Source organism: Parasteatoda tepidariorum, chromosome 8, assembly GCF_982258835.1.
Source record: "Parasteatoda tepidariorum strain Cologne lab strain chromosome 8, Ptep-v5.0, whole genome shotgun sequence".
Taxonomy (NCBI): Eukaryota; Metazoa; Arthropoda; class Arachnida; order Araneae; family Theridiidae; genus Parasteatoda; species Parasteatoda tepidariorum.
This window is the reverse complement of record NC_141762.1, coordinates 50,025,351-50,043,051: the sequence shown is the minus strand read 5'-3', so window position 1 is coordinate 50,043,051 and position 17,701 is coordinate 50,025,351. Positions and strand designations below refer to the sequence as shown.

General features: G+C 30.6%; 1 protein-coding gene across 1 annotated transcript in view; it reads left to right on the top strand.

The window, feature by feature from the left end:
* The window catches only part of LOC107438881 (cytochrome P450 4C1), a 49,060-nt gene extending 32,536 nt beyond the window's left edge, over window positions 1–16,524 (top strand). Inside the window, exons 7-11 of the mRNA XM_043039186.3 lie at window positions 131–319; window positions 6,897–7,070; window positions 9,406–9,472; window positions 10,499–10,678; window positions 14,362–16,524. Of these exons, the coding sequence (XP_042895120.2) occupies window positions 131–319; window positions 6,897–7,070; window positions 9,406–9,472; window positions 10,499–10,678; window positions 14,362–14,522 (771 nt within the window). The 3' untranslated portion in view covers window positions 14,523–16,524. The remainder of the gene's footprint in view (window positions 1–130; window positions 320–6,896; window positions 7,071–9,405; window positions 9,473–10,498; window positions 10,679–14,361) is intronic.
* The last annotated feature ends 1,177 nt before the right edge of the window (window positions 16,525–17,701 follow it).

Here is a 17,701-nt window from a genome sequence, read left to right as displayed (position 1 = left end):
AAACATTCATGAAATATTTGCAAAGATTTATTACTAAATATACTTTCGTATTTAAGAAAAGTTAATCGTTTATATTATTTAATTTTTATTAACTTGAGCACTTTTTAAAATCAAATTTGCTTAACAACAGGTCATATTGGATAGAAAAGCTCAACTCCTCTCAAAATGCTCTGAAAAGACAGAAGATGACAAACAAAAGAGTGGTTATTCAGAAAAAAGAAAAGCATTTATGGATTTGCTTCTTGACATGCACATGTCGGATCCTTTGAGTTTTACAGAAGATGACATACAAGAGGAAGTGGATTCATTCATGTTTGCTGTGAGTAATTAAGCTGAGTAATAAATTATGTAGTTTATATAAAATATAAAATAGTTTACATAGAATTATGATGCTTTATTTTAGAAATTGTTTTATACATTTTGCTTTATGTTGAAGTATAGGTAGACTCACAGTCTTAATTCCTGCCAGTAAAATGGTAAAATAATTTTTTAAGTATTAAAGATATGCTAGCAATTTCCTTTAAAATAAAATGTGTAAATGTATAGTTTGCTGCCTTCAGCGTAAAAAAACTAAATAATTTTTCATAACAAATTTTAAAGATTAGTTACGACATTCATCAAAAGACGCTGCTAGAGCCGTGGTGGCTCAGGGGATAAGGCGTTCACTTTCCAATGAGGTGTCCCGGGTTCGTATCCTAGCGATGGCTGGTTGATACGAATTCTGCACCCGACAGAAGAATAGTAGAATATCATTAGAATATAATTTAGTAGAATATCATTAGTATATAATTTAGTAGAATATCATTAGTAGAATATCATTTAGCAGCTACAACAGCTTTTAATTGCCTATGATTAAATGTTATTAGTTTCGTTTCTTTTACAATTTCTGCATCAAACTCATACTTTTTTCACCATAATAATTTTAGTTAATCTTTCGTTTAATGTCATGTAATCACACACTGATTTCTAGTTCTCTTCAAATATGTTTTATATGGTTTAAATATGGGCGATTGAGGTAGTGTGTTAAAAGTTTGTTGACATTTATCAAGACATCAGATAGATCGTTGATATCGTTGATGGGCGTGTGGTTATGATAGTTATCCAAATATAAAACGAAGTTGTTTCCAATATCCACATTTTGGGCTGATAATTGTAAACTGTATCTTAAAATATTTGAATAAACATGATGATTCATTGTGCCATCAATAAATATGAAATTAATTTATCCTAATGTTGACATGCACCAACGCACAAGGACACCACCGCCATGCTTAACTCTGCCCCAACTGAGTTGTTGGGATAAATTTTCTTATTTTTTTTGTTCCATATCGAGCCCCGATGTGCTAAATTTGCTTTCATCTGCCAATAAGACATTACAGATTCATTTGGGATCTATATATCATTGATTTTATGAAGTAAAGCCTAATCTTTCCGTTTTTCGTTAAAACAAAACACTTTATGCCCAATTTAATCTATCTGCTTTGAAAATTCGTCGAAGAGTTTTAGGTAAAATTGTCGCAGAATATTTATTATTGAATTCCGCAGAAACTTTCGCAACATTCTAATGAATTTCTTCATAAATTTTTTTTTCGGAATTTATGATTTTAATCTTTGACTCAAAATCCTTTACTTAAGTTTTTTATCACATACTGCATAGTGGAATGGGACAAAACAAACTTTTTTAAAAAAAATATTTGTTACTGATTTATCACTAATGATGACAAATAATCAACTTTTAAATGTTGTCTATTGTTCTAATATGACTATGAGTCATTTTTAAATGATATAAAAATATTATGAAGTTAAAAAGCAAAAAGCAAATTCCAATTTTGCAACCATAATTTTGATTTCAAATTGCAAAAAAAAAAGAAATAATAAAAGAAAAATGAGTTAATAAAAAATAATACTAACGACAATAACTTTAATTAAAAATTCATACGAAAACATCAAAGTATACGATAACTTTTGTGAGATAAAATTTTTGTTAATTTTTTAAATTGATTTCTTATTAATAAACTTTTACATTGTTTTTAAAATAATACAAGCAGTTTTGTTAAGAATAGATACTTATTATTATATACCCATTCTGATATAGTAATATTAATTAATGAATAAATCATTGAAAGTCGTAAGTTTGCGAACACTTTTGGGAGGCAATGTACAATCTGTAATTTTGCCAAGCTATAACAATATAATTTTAGCAACGGTTGCAAAATCTTGTAAAATTTTAAAATTCCAAAAATATATTTTTTATTTTAAGATTTCATTGTTAGTTTACTTTAAATATTCTAAATTAGAATGACTTTTTAACGATATGATATTACACATAATTTAATTGATATAATTCCTTAATTTTCGAACAAATCAAAAATTAATTATTAAAGAAAATCAATTCAAAAAATGAAATCATAGTTTCAATCAGAAATATAAAACACGTACAGGCAATATTTTTAAAGATAGCGCTTCATAACCAAACTATTGAAAAAATAGCAAGCTATAATTTAGGAAATGATTGTAAATCATGACAGATTTTTAAACAACTATTCATTATTTTCGAAAACTGTTAACTCTTTGATATATGTCGAGCATTTCTCTCATCCTATATGTAATTACTTTAAGAACACTAGATAATTTTCTAAAGTAGCCACTTTACAATTAAATACCTGAATTTCTTGAGAATAAAAAGAACTATAATCTACTTTTTTTGTGAATAGAGAGGAAGTGAATTTTCGTGAGAAGTGTCAATCATCGGACAAAGATATAAACTTGCATAACATTCAATTCGTCACTCTTATTAAATATACGGATATGTTTGTAATTAATTTAATGACCATATATCTAAAATCTGAAGTTATTTTCGAGACGTCAATTTTGTTTTTAATTTTCTTTCAATAGTTCAGTTCCCACCATATCCTTAAATAAACGAATGTGGATGTCATGTTTTATCTGAAATTATATGAAATAAATATTAAGTCCATCATAAAATACCCTGATGTTCTGAAATAATATTTATAATTGTTCAAGAAGATCATTAGCAATTATGAAATTGAAACGTAGTAGTTTTAATCAATTAGAACATGGTTCTCTAATCAATTAAGCACATGATGAAGATTTGAAAAATAGTAGAGCTTTTGTGTTAGTTGATATTAAATCCCCTCTTGCTCCCCCGTTAAGAAAAATCTAAATCCCTTTCATAAAACTGCTTCAGGCATTTGATTACTTTCAATTGATTTTGAACAATTAAACATACTTTTAGACTGGATAACGAACTTAAGTTTTTATGTTGAAATAAGTCTTCACTGTTGGAATCAATACTGTAACTAGTTCAAACTTTTTATTTTATTTTTTTTGTAACCGGTATTGAGCAGCTGATACAATTCTCAGTTCGCAACTATCACTATGTAATCTCATAATTTTGAGCGCAGCCCAAAAAACAAATAAAATCCTGTATCAAGCATTAGGTTTAGCGTGTAGGAATTTCTGAAGGAAAAACCCACATTTGCGTTACATGAAAACCACGAAGACCTCCTACAGCTAGCCTAACGGGAAGTGGACTCAAATCATGATACGTCAACCTCTGAGGATATTTTGCGTTAGCCATGTGGTCGGTGCAAGCTGGGAACAGAATTCGTATCAACTAGCCAACACTAGGGTTCGAATGGACTCTGATGTATTCAACACTATATGACCTAATGATACGTTACCGCTGTATCCCTTGAGCCACAGTGGCTCTGTTTCTAACGTTTGAAAATAACATAAATCTTCTATTATTTTGCGTTACTGTGCAATGGATTTCCCTCTTTTTATTTTTTTGAATTAGCTCAAAATGCTCAGCTGAAATATGCACAAAGTTAACCCAATAATCCTTGTTTAGGTATATAACTTGGTGAGTTTAATTTTCTAATTTTGCAAGATAACAAGACAAGATAATTAAACCAGAAAACACTGCATATATACTGTAAAGATAAACTTTATATTAGTAATTTTTGAGTTCGAAGAATTTCCCACTCACCTGCGTCATAAAAAATATCAAATCAAATTACGATAAAAAGTACCGGTACTCAGAGTGCCGGAACTTTTGACCCTGTAATCTATTTTTATTAGAATATGTTACGAACAAAAAAATCTGACATGAAGTAATTTTTACAGTAATAATTACCTTAAAACTACTGAATCACCCTAATTAAATGTTATTGTTAAAATTACGGTACAATAATTTACTGTAAAATTGATTTTACGGATAATAAACCCAAAGTGTCGGTACTTTATCCCGTAATTTCTTACAGTGTGTGTTTATGTATGAGGTACTGTTCTTAGCAAACATATGTTCATCCCTTTATTTTCAGTCTGTGAAGGATGATTTAGTCCTACTCATTAGAGCCCCTGAATTAGACAGGCCGACTTATCATTCATTTTGGAGCAAAAGCTTTTCCACCAATAATGAAGAGCTACAAGATTTGACAACTTACCGCTAAAAACGTTAAACTCAGCTATAGGATAATCGGTAAAGAAAAGCGTGCAACGATTAACATTGTTTTTCGGAATCTTTTTTTTTATGCTTATACAAATTCACTGGAAATTTTATGAGCGATTTAAAGTTTTAAATAAAAAAAACGGCGCATGTGCTATATGCCAATTGCATAAATTTTTTTTTCAAAATGATTTCAAAGTGAATTTGGTACTAAATTTTATATTTCAGTTAGATCTGAGTTTTTTAAATTTCTTTTCAGATTTTTTTTAACATACAGTAGGGAACCGATTATCCGGAACGTTCGGGACCATCGCTATTCCGGATAACTGATTTTTCCGGTTTTCTGAATCGCTACAAAAAGCCGTTTTTTTAGTGTTAAACCCAACTAAAAAATAAAATTTTTTGGAAATAATCTTAAAAAGAAGAAAAAACGATGAAGTAATACGCTAATGATTGTTTCCAAAATGATGGTAAGGTGAACATCTTTCAAAAAAGAATGAAAAATCCTGAAATCTTATGAGGAAAAAAAAAACTTTTTTTTTAAATGGCGGGAGAATTTATCGAATTTCGTTCCGGTTTTTTGGTTTTCCGGTTTTCTGATTTCCGGATAACGGGTTCTGTACTGTAATTAAAATGGGAAAAAAACATGTTTTGACTTGAAATATTTCTAAGTACGTTTTTAGATAATTAAATTTCTTATGCAATATTCTAAATGTAAATGTCTACAATCGTGAGAAGCAAGAAATTTTGTTTCAAAATGAAGAATTGATTTAAAATTAGTGTTTTTAATTGAGACATTTAATTTTCTTTAAAACATTTAAGGACAAGACGAATTAAGATTTTTAGCCATTATTATTATATAAATAGAAATAGTGGAATAAATAGAAACTAGAGTTTTATGGGAAGGAAAAGAAACGACGCATGATAAATTTTAAATAATTTACTTAAATAAGCATCTTACTTCAAAACACATTTTCAAAACATTTATTTATTTGGAACATTGGGAATTGTTGGAATAGCATCAGGTCTTAATTTATTGTTTCCATCTTTTTTTTTAATTTCTCGATGAGATTCTTCAAAATGAACCTGCAAAAATATTTAGAATACATTTTTTTTATTTTCATACTTAAATTAAATCACATTAAAAAAATTACTATTTACAAACATACACCTTTGAAATTTTCTATCACAGAAACTAATTATTTCAGCAATTTAAAACAAGAATTTAAAACAAGAAAAAAAAAGCATTGATAGACTCAAAAACATATGAAAGAGCGCATATTAAATAGATTTCTTATGATAAATAAAAACTGTTTGAATTTTATGCGATATATTACCATAAATAATTAAAATTCTGACTTAAATTAGCCAAGATTAAGAAAGTAACTACTTGATCTTAGTGAAATAAAATGTAATACAATAAAAAACAGGTAAATATTTGTTTTTTTTTACAAAAAGAAATACTTAAAAGTGATGACAAAACTTGACGATCATGAAATAAGTTTGGTGAATACTTATTTAGCCAATCTCTTGCCTTTATTTATTAGTTTTATTGCACATAAACACTTAAAATTGTTAAATAAATCAAGAAATGTTATTTAAAAGTCATATTTTGAATAAATATATACTTAATAAATGTAATTTTCAATGAAAATTCCTATATTTGGTACATAGTTGAAACTGAACAGTTCAAGTAACCCTGCAAGTTATTCGCTTATTTTTTTTTTTTTTGAAATAGACGAAAACAAACATTTAAAAACAAATTCTAACAACTTAATATCGTTTATATACTACATATGTACGAAAATAAATCTAGTAAATTATAAATAAATGAGTATTTTCCTCACATAAGCGAGCTCCACTTCCAGGCTGCCAGTTGTATCTTCGACAATTTATTATCCATTTCTTCTTTCTTTTCACATTTGAAGGAAATCAGAACACGCGAAAGCCCTTTTTTTTTTTAACTGTTTGTGCAATTTAATGCCGCTCAACCACCCATATCAATAATTTTTGGTATCCAAATAGTCTTCAAACTTTCACGCTAATACTAACATAACGTTAACTTGCGAACTAGTTTGCTCCAATTTAGTTGATAGTTCAGCTCTCCTAGTATAGTAACCTTATCATTATGAAATTGCATTGTCAAGAATCAATTAAAATTATATAAATTATTTTTTTATCTAGTAAGATAATCTCATTGAAGAGATGAGTGGATAAATGTTCTAATTGTCATTTCAATGATAAGTTTATTCGATAGCTGTATGAAATGAGGATTGTGCTATTCCTTTCTTTCTTGTGCTCAAACTTCCGTGCATATTTTTCAGACATAACTGAAATGAATTCTTACTTTTAGTGTATTAAAACTGAGTAGAAAAGTAATATTTATTATTTTACTTGAAAACTAATTAAATATTTTTTATCGAAGGGACATGACACAACAGCTGTTGGTTCGAGCTGGATTCTGTACCTTCTAGGACTGCATCCTGAAATACAGGAAAAAGTGTTCGAAGAAATTTGTCAAGAGTGCGGCGAAGATCCTGAGAAACAATTGACTGAAGAGTGCTTGAGGAAACTTAAATATTTGGAATGTGTTATCAAAGTAATCGTTTACTGTTTTTTTTTTTTTTTTTAACAGGAATTAAATATCCGTACTCACATTACATTTTTATTACCTGTTTAGAGACAAAAAGAAAATTACAATCCAAAGGAGAAAAAAAAACAGGGCTGTAATTAATGGATACTCAAATTTCACGAAACGTTCTTCGTTTGTAACGAAACCGTTTCCTAATATATGCTCAGAGTAAATATTTCATCAAAGTGACGAAATAACTATAGTCACTTTTTCAAGAAAACATACTTCGTTTTTCTATTTTATTTCCAAGAAAGAAAAAAAAACTCATAATGAGTAACTTTTCTAATAATCATTTTATTGTTAACAACATGCAACTGAGCTGAGTCAATATCATCTTAATAACACAAGAAAGACAAATAGAACAGTGAGGTATTCGATACCAGGTTCTTCTTGATACGAAAGCAAACTCCTTGGCCATCATACAACCCGGTCAGATTTTCGACCGCCTAGTCTTCTTCTAGTTTTATTCTAGTTAACAATCTCCCACAATGCACAACCCTGAGGTTTCGAGTTGAGGATACATTTTCGTCATGTGTTTTAAAGTTCCCGTTTTGTCACATACCACGTGATTTGGTGACGGATGTAATTTTCAGAGTTAACGAAATATAGCTAAAAGATAGCTGAATCGTCAAAAGTGAGAGTTTTAATTTTGAGAGTGAGCACAAACTATTATATTGTTAGAGAAGCATGTTGAACCAAAATATCATTTAAATTTACCGCAGCATTTGCACGACACTTTTACATGGTACCTTTATGTGGTACTTTTATGTTATACAACTTTTATGTTATACTTTTTAAATTTGGTTATTCTTCAACTTGAGTCTCGCAGTGGACTGATCGTTAAGACACGGCTCCCAGCAGATCACCGATGTCAAGCATCACAGGCTACGGTCAGTGTGCGGGTGGGTGACCACTTGGATCAGTCTGCGTAGGGACTGAGGGTGTGCGGTATTGGTCCTCGTTAAACTGTGCTACCGTAAAGTGCTCGACTTCGCGCGCAGGTCGTCGAGCTACCGAAGCGGGGGTGTCATCCCCTCCGCAGAGGATCAAAATTGTGATGACATGTCTTCGGATCATCCTCCGGGATGTTTCCCAGACCGTCGCCAATAGCCCATTGTGCAGCTCTAGTGCGACGTAAATTAGCAACAACAACATATTCTTCAACTTGAACTCAAGCGTAGCGCAATGCTGCCTTAAAATTACTTCCATATGGTTCAAGGTACTTATATTTTGGTACAAACGCTGAGCCAATTTTTCTGAGAGTGGATGCGGAAATTGTAATATTGAATTAAGTGAAATCATACTCGTATGTATGAAATAAATTCTTGAATAAATTCCTAGAGCATGTTAATTAAAGCACTACATAGTTAATTAAAATTATAACTTCATGTTTATTGCATTATATTATCATTAAAATTATTCTGTTAAAAGGATTTTTTGGTTTTTATATGACATAAATATCTCATTTTTTATTTTGTAGGAAGTAATGCCTCATTGATTTCATAAGGATTTATCTATACAATAATTTCCTTATTTTGAAATTTCAAACTAAGCACCATATAATTTATTTATTAGTTCAAAGATGAAAAAGAAATTTTTTGACGTTATTTGAATAATAAATCAAATTACTATTTTTTTCTTTTCGCATAAACGCCATAAATGTCGTGATTGCGATACTTAAATAAAGGTTGCTTATGGCAGCATAAATATGTTCCAGATTTAAAAAATAATAGAAGTTTCATTTAAGAACTCGAAAAAGAGGAAAACTCCTTTTTTTTTAAACGAGTGATATTAGCCCACTTAATCAAATAATGTCTTCAATTCTGATAAAATGCAATATGCCGACCAGGTGGCCGAGTGGTTAGCGTGTCTGACTACGGAACCATTGGCAGCGGGTTCGAATCCTGCTCAGGGCATGGATGTTTCTTTCTCTCTCTGTGTTCTATGTCCTTTCCTCTTTGTGTGAATGTGACTCGCCCTATAAACGGGTTTGTGGTTGTGTGACGTGGGCAACGCTGCTCCACCGCCGTGGCTTCGCCACAGGTTCCCACTGGGTAACGAGAAGAGAGTAGCAGTTCTAGCATTTCTGTGGCCAATGGGACAAACCCCCAAGTGCCCGCCACTAAAAAAAAATAATAATTAAATGCAATGTAAGCAAGTTTCTGCAAATGTACTACAATGCGTAGTAAATTGGTTTAATAATAATCACAACATTTAATTTTATTTAATCTATTTTTATGCATATTACTTAAATTTATGAACTATATTTCGATGTTATGATGAATTAAATTCTGTTCTCTAGGAAACTCAAAGAATATATCCGCCTGCTCCTTACATTGCGAGGCATTTACAAGAGGACGTTGAAATCAGTAAGTCTTTCATTTTACTACATCACCTTCATATTGCAGCATTTTTAAAATTATTTTTTATTGTTTTGAAAACAAACGTGTTTTTAACGTATATTAAGGAAATTAGAAATTTTTAATTATCTTTATTGTTATCATTTTTATTTAAAATAAAATACGCTTGCTAAAATTACACTACGGTTTCAAAATACCTCTATTAAAGCATGGAATATTTACTTAATTCTTTTTGATATTTCTGAATGTCGGAGATCACCATGTCCTCTTGTTTTTCAAATTAAGTAGATAGCATGTACATTTTGTAGATTGTTTCCTCTATCTTGTGGTAGAAGAAAAATATGTCAAATACCACAAGATAGATGTAAGTAACTTTATTTTTATTTTATAACCGACGTTAAACAACCGACTCAATTCTAAGTAAAAAACTATCAACGCTCAACTACGTAGCCTTGTAATTTTGAACCCATCGCTGTAAACTAGTAAACCTATGGATCAAGCATTTGAACAAACTATTCTTCATAGATAATTTTCCAGGGGAACTAACCTGCATTTGCGTTACCCGGCAAGGAAAACCAAGAAAACCACCAATGGTTAGACCGATGGCAAGAAGATTCTTACCCATGATCGGTCTACTACTGAGTATACTTTAAGTCCGCGCTGTTGTTTGTGCGAGCCCAGAGCAGAATTCGTATAAACCAGCCAATGCTGAGATTCGAACATGGGACGCTCCATTGAGAGGCATAATCCTTAGCCATCACTGCTCCATGTAACAATAAATAACGAAGTTATGGAGTTTGGTAAAACACCATGTCCGACTTCCTCCTTGAGAGGTAAAATGTTCTAAAATCTGCTCTCCTCTTACATGGTGTCCTTTACCTCAAATGATTTGATTTATTCTTTCATAGCTGCGCAATCACTTTCATTAGCATAAGGGTATTGCAAACTTTCGCGTATAACCCGAATTGGAGGAATATTCTTATGAACATTTTGCATGAATGAGTTAATGTTCATATGAATTCATTTTTATTTCAGATGGTTTAAAAATTCCCAAAGGAAGCACGTGCATGTTGGTCATTTACATGTTACACAGGAATGAAGAATGGTTTCCTGATCCAGAAAAGTTTGATCCGGATCGCTTTCTCCCGGAAAATTGTTTAAAAAGGCATCCCTTTGCGTACTGCCCATTTTCAGCAGGGCCAAGAAGCTGCATAGGTATTTGAGCACTAAATCTGTTTTATACGAATATCTAAAATATATCTTCTCAATATTTTTCAAACATTTTATCTTAAATATATTTTGATTCTTAAATATATTTAAAATATATTTCTGATGTTCTATGTTAGTGTAATGTTTTTCTCTCAATAGTAGCAGGATCAAATAGCACATTAATTTATAGACAGCAAAGCTAACCTTTAAACATTACCAAGGCTACGAAAGCCTGTTTACATCATTTTTCATGATGTTTTTACCAAATAACGATTTTTAGCGTCAAACATGGCCACTTTTTTACAATTGAAAATAATTCATACTGAATATTCTTAATTAAAATAACTGAAGCCTATACTAAATAATCGAATATAAATCAATATTTTATATCTTGATTTACTTCGATACACTGGAAGCTGCATTTCTTATCGATTTTTCAGGGAAATGAAGTATAATTTTATTTTTAGAGCCTATGATGCAATCACTATCCATAGGAAAATTATCCTTTAGTAGTAAAACATACTAAGAACGAAACATGTGAAAAATCAATTTTGTTAATGTTTTGAGCCACTAAAATGAAAAGTTTTACTTAAGATACACACTTAATACACACTTAAGTATCGCTCAAATATTTACAACACTGAAGTCAAAAATAAAGAAACTCATTATTTTCTTTAATCGTTCAAATTTAGATGCAATTTTGTGAGAACAAAAAATATTTTGTTATAAAATGAACAAAAATCATAATTATTATTACGCAATCTTTAAAGGAAAAATTTTATAACAGAAAATACTTTCAAAAGTCGTGTTCCTTTAAAAACCAGCATATCCTTTAAAACAATACAATATTGCTATTTCTTTCCGTTTCATCCAATACTTCGCGATGTTTTTTTTTCTCATAAAAAAAGACAAGTGTTAATAAATATTAAATCTCAATTAATAACGAGATAGTTGTAAAAATAATCACGTTTCTATCATTATAAAAATTGATATGAATTTCCATTTTCAGATCAGGAAATGATAATAGCATTGTTAAAGAAGTATTTTACTTATCATCATATTATATTTAAAATGTATTTTTCTTTAAATATGAATAATAAGATAGAGAAAACAGTGTTGCATAACAGACTTAGTGTCGCTTTTCAATCATTAAAATGTAAAATGCAGCTGTATTCAATTTGTTTTTATTATAAATTTTTTATTGGTTATTTGTAAATATTTCTTTCTTGTTAATACTCGTTTATATAAGATTGCATCTAATAAAAAATAATCTAGTATACATAAATTTGCTACTTAAAATTAAAAATTGGCCTCTAAGCAATCAGAAAAAAAATATGGTCAGAACTATTACAATATGGTGAAATTTACAGTGTTTCTGACTGTATGGGAGCATCAAAAAGCTCGGTAACTTTTACCAAAGCGGTTTGGTAATGATTTCAGTAAAATTAATAAGAAAATATGGTTACATAATATGCTTTAAAATTTGATAATTTTAGCATGATACCCAAGAGCTTGGCATAAAAACCATTTATTCGATTAGATTTACTTTTCAGTTTTGTATTTTCCGCTAAATGTGTGGGAATAAGAACTTTTATTTTTAATGGTGGGCACTTGGGACGAGGATCCATTGACCTCAGAAAATGCCAGAACTGCTACTCTCTTCTCGTTACCCAGTGGGCACCTGTGGCGAAACCACGGTGGTGGAGCAGCGTCGCCCACGTCACACAGCCACAAACCCGTTTAAAGGGCGGGTTACATTCACACACAAAGGAGAAAGGACATAAGACACAGAGAAAAAGAAATATCCATGCCCTGAGCAGGATTCGAACCCGCGACCATCGGCTGCACAGTCAGTCATGCTAACCACTCAGCCACCTGGTCGGCGGAATAAGAAGTAGCATTTCGAAAATCAGAATTTCTGGAAATCTGTCACCATATGAATGAAAAAATTACTATATGAATGGTTTAAATGCCTTATGTTTTAGTTTTATTAACCAGTATTATGCTTTTTTTTCCTTTTTTAGTCAAAAATGCCATTAACATACGTACTGTTATTTTACCCCATGAAATTGAAATCATTCCATAAAAAAACACTAAAAGTTGTTTGTGAAAATTTTTTAATCGAGTATGGAAATCTATAAAGACAGATAAGGTTAACATCAAAGCGCAAATGGAATTCGTTTAATATATTCCGCAGTTATTTAATCAGTCCTTGAAATAATTACCTGCAATCGTGTAATCTGCGCTCGTACAAGAAGTTAAAATAACTCACTTCATTTAGCTTTAGCAAAATTCAGGATGACCCTCGTAAAGTTTTATAAGTTGACAAATCAATTATATCTTTATGTACGAGGGTTGCTATTTATATTTCTGGCCTGATAATGAAAAAACAAATATGTAGGATCGAAATTGGTTTTATTGTGCTTCAAACTATTCTCCATGCTGATCAATACACTTTTGCATGCATTTGAACCAATTTTCAAAGCACCTTTTCCGGTCCGATTGAGGTAACTCCAAAACATGCGTTTTGAATGCATCAACTGCTTCTTCGGGGTTCGAAAATCGTTGTCCACGTAATTTATTTTTGATGTGTGGGAATAAGAAGTAATTGGGTGCCAAATCAGGACTGTACGGCGGATGACCCATCAGTTCGATCTTTCGCTCCGTCAGAAATGCTTTTGTTTGAGTCGATGCGTGAGAGCTCGCATTGTCATGATGAAGAATGATTCGCCTGTTCTTCTGCTTTTTTCGAATTTCTCCGATGACTTCTGGCAAACAAATGGCCGTGTACCATTCAGAATTGACCGTCCTGCGTTGCTCTAACGCCACTGTTGCCACATGGCCGTTAATGCCGAAGAAACAGGCAATCATTTGTTTCGATGTGCTTCTTCCTCGAATAACTTTTGTTGGTTTTGCCTCGTCTTGGAAGACCCATACAGTTGATTGCTGTTTTGTTTCCGGCTCATATGCATAGATCCATGATTCGTCTCCTGTGTAGATGTTATACACAGCCTCTGATGTACCTTGAATGTATTTTTCCAAACATTTCCTTGCACCAATCGACACGAGCCTTTTTTTGAGCGTTTGTCAGATTATGCGGGATCCAACACGAACAATTTTTTTTTACGCTCAAATGTTCATGCAATATTTTATTGATGCTAATCATACTAATGTCCAAAGACGCCTCTATCTCACGGTATGTCACATGACGATCTTGCTTTATCAGTTCACGCACAGCATCGATCTTTTCTGGCACAACAACGGATTTTGGACGACCTGCACGGGTTTCGTCCTGGATCGAACATTGACCACGATTAAATTCGTTATACCAATTTTTTACAGTGCTGTAGGATGGCGCTTTATCGCTGAATAAAGAATTAAGTTCTTCGAAGCACTCTTGTCATGACAATCCACGTCGAAAGTTATGAAAAATAATGGCACGAAAATGTTCACGATTGAATTCCACTTTTTAAAGGAGAAGAACTTTTCAATTTACTGTCAACAACGCAAATGAAGCTATAATGGTAAATCGTCTGCTGAATTTATGTTTAAAAATATCAAACTTTCGATTAAAATCGTCTGCGGTCGCCTAGCAACACTTACTGTTGCCAAGGCCAGAAATATAAATAGCAACCCTCGTATAACGCTTTTTTTTATTCTTAATTAAATTTTTCATTTTTCCTAAACAGGCCAAAAATTCGCAGTTCTGGAAGAGAAGACTATGATTGTGAACGTCTTGAGGAACTTCAAAGTTCGATCAGTCGATGCTCGTGATAAGCTGCATTTATCCGCTGAAATGGTGCTCAGAGCGAGAGGTGGTATTAGACTTGAGTTCGAGTCCAGGAGATGACCAACATAAACTTCTGTTTCAAAGAAAGAAAATCATCAAAATTCTTGATTGATCACTACTTACTGAAAAAAAATTATGTTTATCGTATATGAATGTTGAAAAAATTATTCAAATATAGTTTCTGACAACTAGTTTATAAAGTAAAAATACCAAGTATGGGTACCCATAAGGATTTCGAGCTCTTGAATTTCAATATATGTCAAATCGAATCGATATGTATATTTCGATTCTATATACATGAAATTCGAACGCTCGAATTTTTGTTTCAGGAGATAAAAATACAAAAATTAGTCGAATGTTTGTTGGGGTTAACAGGAAAAAAAGAGAAATGAATTTAAAAAAATCAATAGTAGACATAATCGAACGTGGTTTGAAAACAATACATTTACCTGGAACCATTGCATCTAATGCAAGCAATAAACATCCTTTAAAATTATTCAAGAAAAAACGTTAATATTAATAAATTTTCTCGTCACAAAATCGTGCAACGAAAGGAATTTGTTTATTATATTCTTTTTATGCCACAATATTTTTCTTTCATTAAAGCAAGGCGCATATCACATTGTGTCTTGTCTAACTGTTTGTCATGACCATACGTTATACAATACCAGTACTATTTTGAACCTAATAGCACACACCTACATCACGCTACCTTACAACAGTTGTTGTTACTTTTGTCATGAATATAGGCTTGGGTACTGGTTTCCACAAAGTCGTTGTTTTCGACTTAGCAACAGGTTTCTTGCAGTGATCATAATAAGACCCCTTTCAGAGCCCATAATAGCCTCGGTGACCTATTTAACTTTACTCAGTTTAGTTGATCAAGGACAAAAATTCAAATTTCGTATAAAGGCTATTGGAAGGATGAAAAACTTCCAACAAAATAAATAAAAAAGACACGTTAATGCGCTAAATTTATTGCAATAATTTTTGATTCATGCAAAATAGCTTCATTACTTTTTTTTATCAACTTGAATAATAAGAATGGGAGGCTTATACCGCTCTTTCACCCCATTTATATTGCTTTCAGCATATATACTGTCATCTGTATTTAAAGTCATAAATATTTTGTTTTTTATTGCACTGTCCCCATATTCGGTGTAGTGACCATATTTGGTTTACTTACTTTGAAAATAAAAAAAATAAAAAAAACTTTTCTTTTTTATCAGGCAAAATGAGCGAACTATCTGTGTAAATATATTCACCAAGAGTATTAAGACATTTTAAGGAATTAAATCTATTTAAATACGGATGATTAAAAGGAAACCTACCAACATTAATAAGTTTATACAAATTTTAATCTTTTAAAGTGAACTATGATTATTTTGCTTTGGCTATATTGATACAATATTAGAAAGCACTCCTTTTTGCGGATATGATCGTGTGAGCTGATGAAGAGATAAATATTTTCCTTATTTTGCTTTCCGGATTTTTAATATTTTTTTTTAGATTAATAAAAAATATTTTTTAAATACTTTAAAAAAATAACTTTAATAATTTTTCTTCTCTTGTCATTATTTTTTATTATTTTCCATATTTTCTCAATATTTAAGCTTAGCTTTCAATGGCATTTTCATTTCAGTTTTTCGCGACAGTGAACAAGTTAATATGTTTTCTTTGGCAGTCTTTTTATTCTAATATCAGACTAATAGCTCGTAATACTTATTAGCTCTTATCTTTCATTATGGTCTAACTAGATCTATCAATGTTTTTTTTATCTATTTCATAATGACTTCTAAAAATCTGAACTATCTTAACCATCCAAATTGCGTACTAAAAATATTATTACATTTTCTTAAAGAAATTCTACGATTTGTTGATACAATTTCTTAAAACAAAATAATAATAGTTGTTAATATGCCTTGTTGTTGTTAACATACATTTTGTACATATTTCTTATATCATTATTTTCATTTCTCATATTGAAAGTTTTGTAATGTGTATAATTTGTAACTTTGTAAATAAAATGCAATCGTTGCTTTAATAAAAAATTTTAAAATTTGTTGTTTTTTATTGAGTGATCTGAAAAAATCTACTTCATCATAATTTTGCCTACTAGTAATATGATTTTTAAAACGATATTCAATCTGAATTTCAAAGAAACGAAAACATTTTAAAGGCTGCAATCTAAAATTCTTAATTTATTAACAATTGCACCACAATTATTTTTCAATACCACAAATGCACAGTCGGAAAATATAACGTTGCGTTACTTTCCATTACAGAAACTATTGAAAATAAAAGCGACCATTCAGATTTAGAAATAAATGAAATGTTGGGTATGAAGTAGTTTGTAATGCTGCCATCTATTGTTTAAAATAAAAACTATACGTTAATTAAATGTGGTATAATCAATAATCTAATAATATTCCATACAATAAATCGTGCTATTAAATATTGGTATTTGTCTTATTATTTAATTAAATTTTAAAATGAAATCATTTATGACGAAGCTCACTTTTAACCCCTTTATGCCAATACTAATGTAACATATAATTTTTAGCTTTTTGTTTCTAAAATTCAGTTTTTAAGCAAATTTTTCTGTTATTTAAAGTAGCCTATGTAAACCAATTAGTATGTAAACTCCTTTAAGTGTAATTCAGTGGCGGATTCAGCGGGGGGGATAGGGGTCATGACAACCCCCCCAAATTGAAAAATAAAATAAAAATTTTAATTTTTTTAATAGTTTATAAGAGAAATAAAATATTTTAAGAATTATTTAAGGGAGCATAAAGGGGAATCTGAGTCTATGACCCCCCCCAGGAAAAATTTCTGGATCCGCCCCTGTTGAAATTGAATAACCTCTAAATAACTAATATTAAAATGTTTATAAAGTTAACAAGATTTTATTAAGAAAGTATAAATGTACTAAAAGCATTTAACGGCCTTTGGTAGCATTTTCAAATGGAAAGAGGAGTAATAAAAAATGATTTGAACAAATGGATTATTCACTTAAGTAAATAAAAACTATGTTCGACAAAACATTATCAAAAGTCTAGTTTTAATTATGCTATCAGAAAAACAGTTTTGTGAATGATCTCGTTTGTTAGCGCAAGTGCAAGACAAATATTCTGTAAGATTGATATATTCATAATATAATTTATAGATATGATATGGACCGCTACATTGTTTCATTTTATTTTCTTCAAAGAATAGTATTCATGCATCCGTTTTCATTA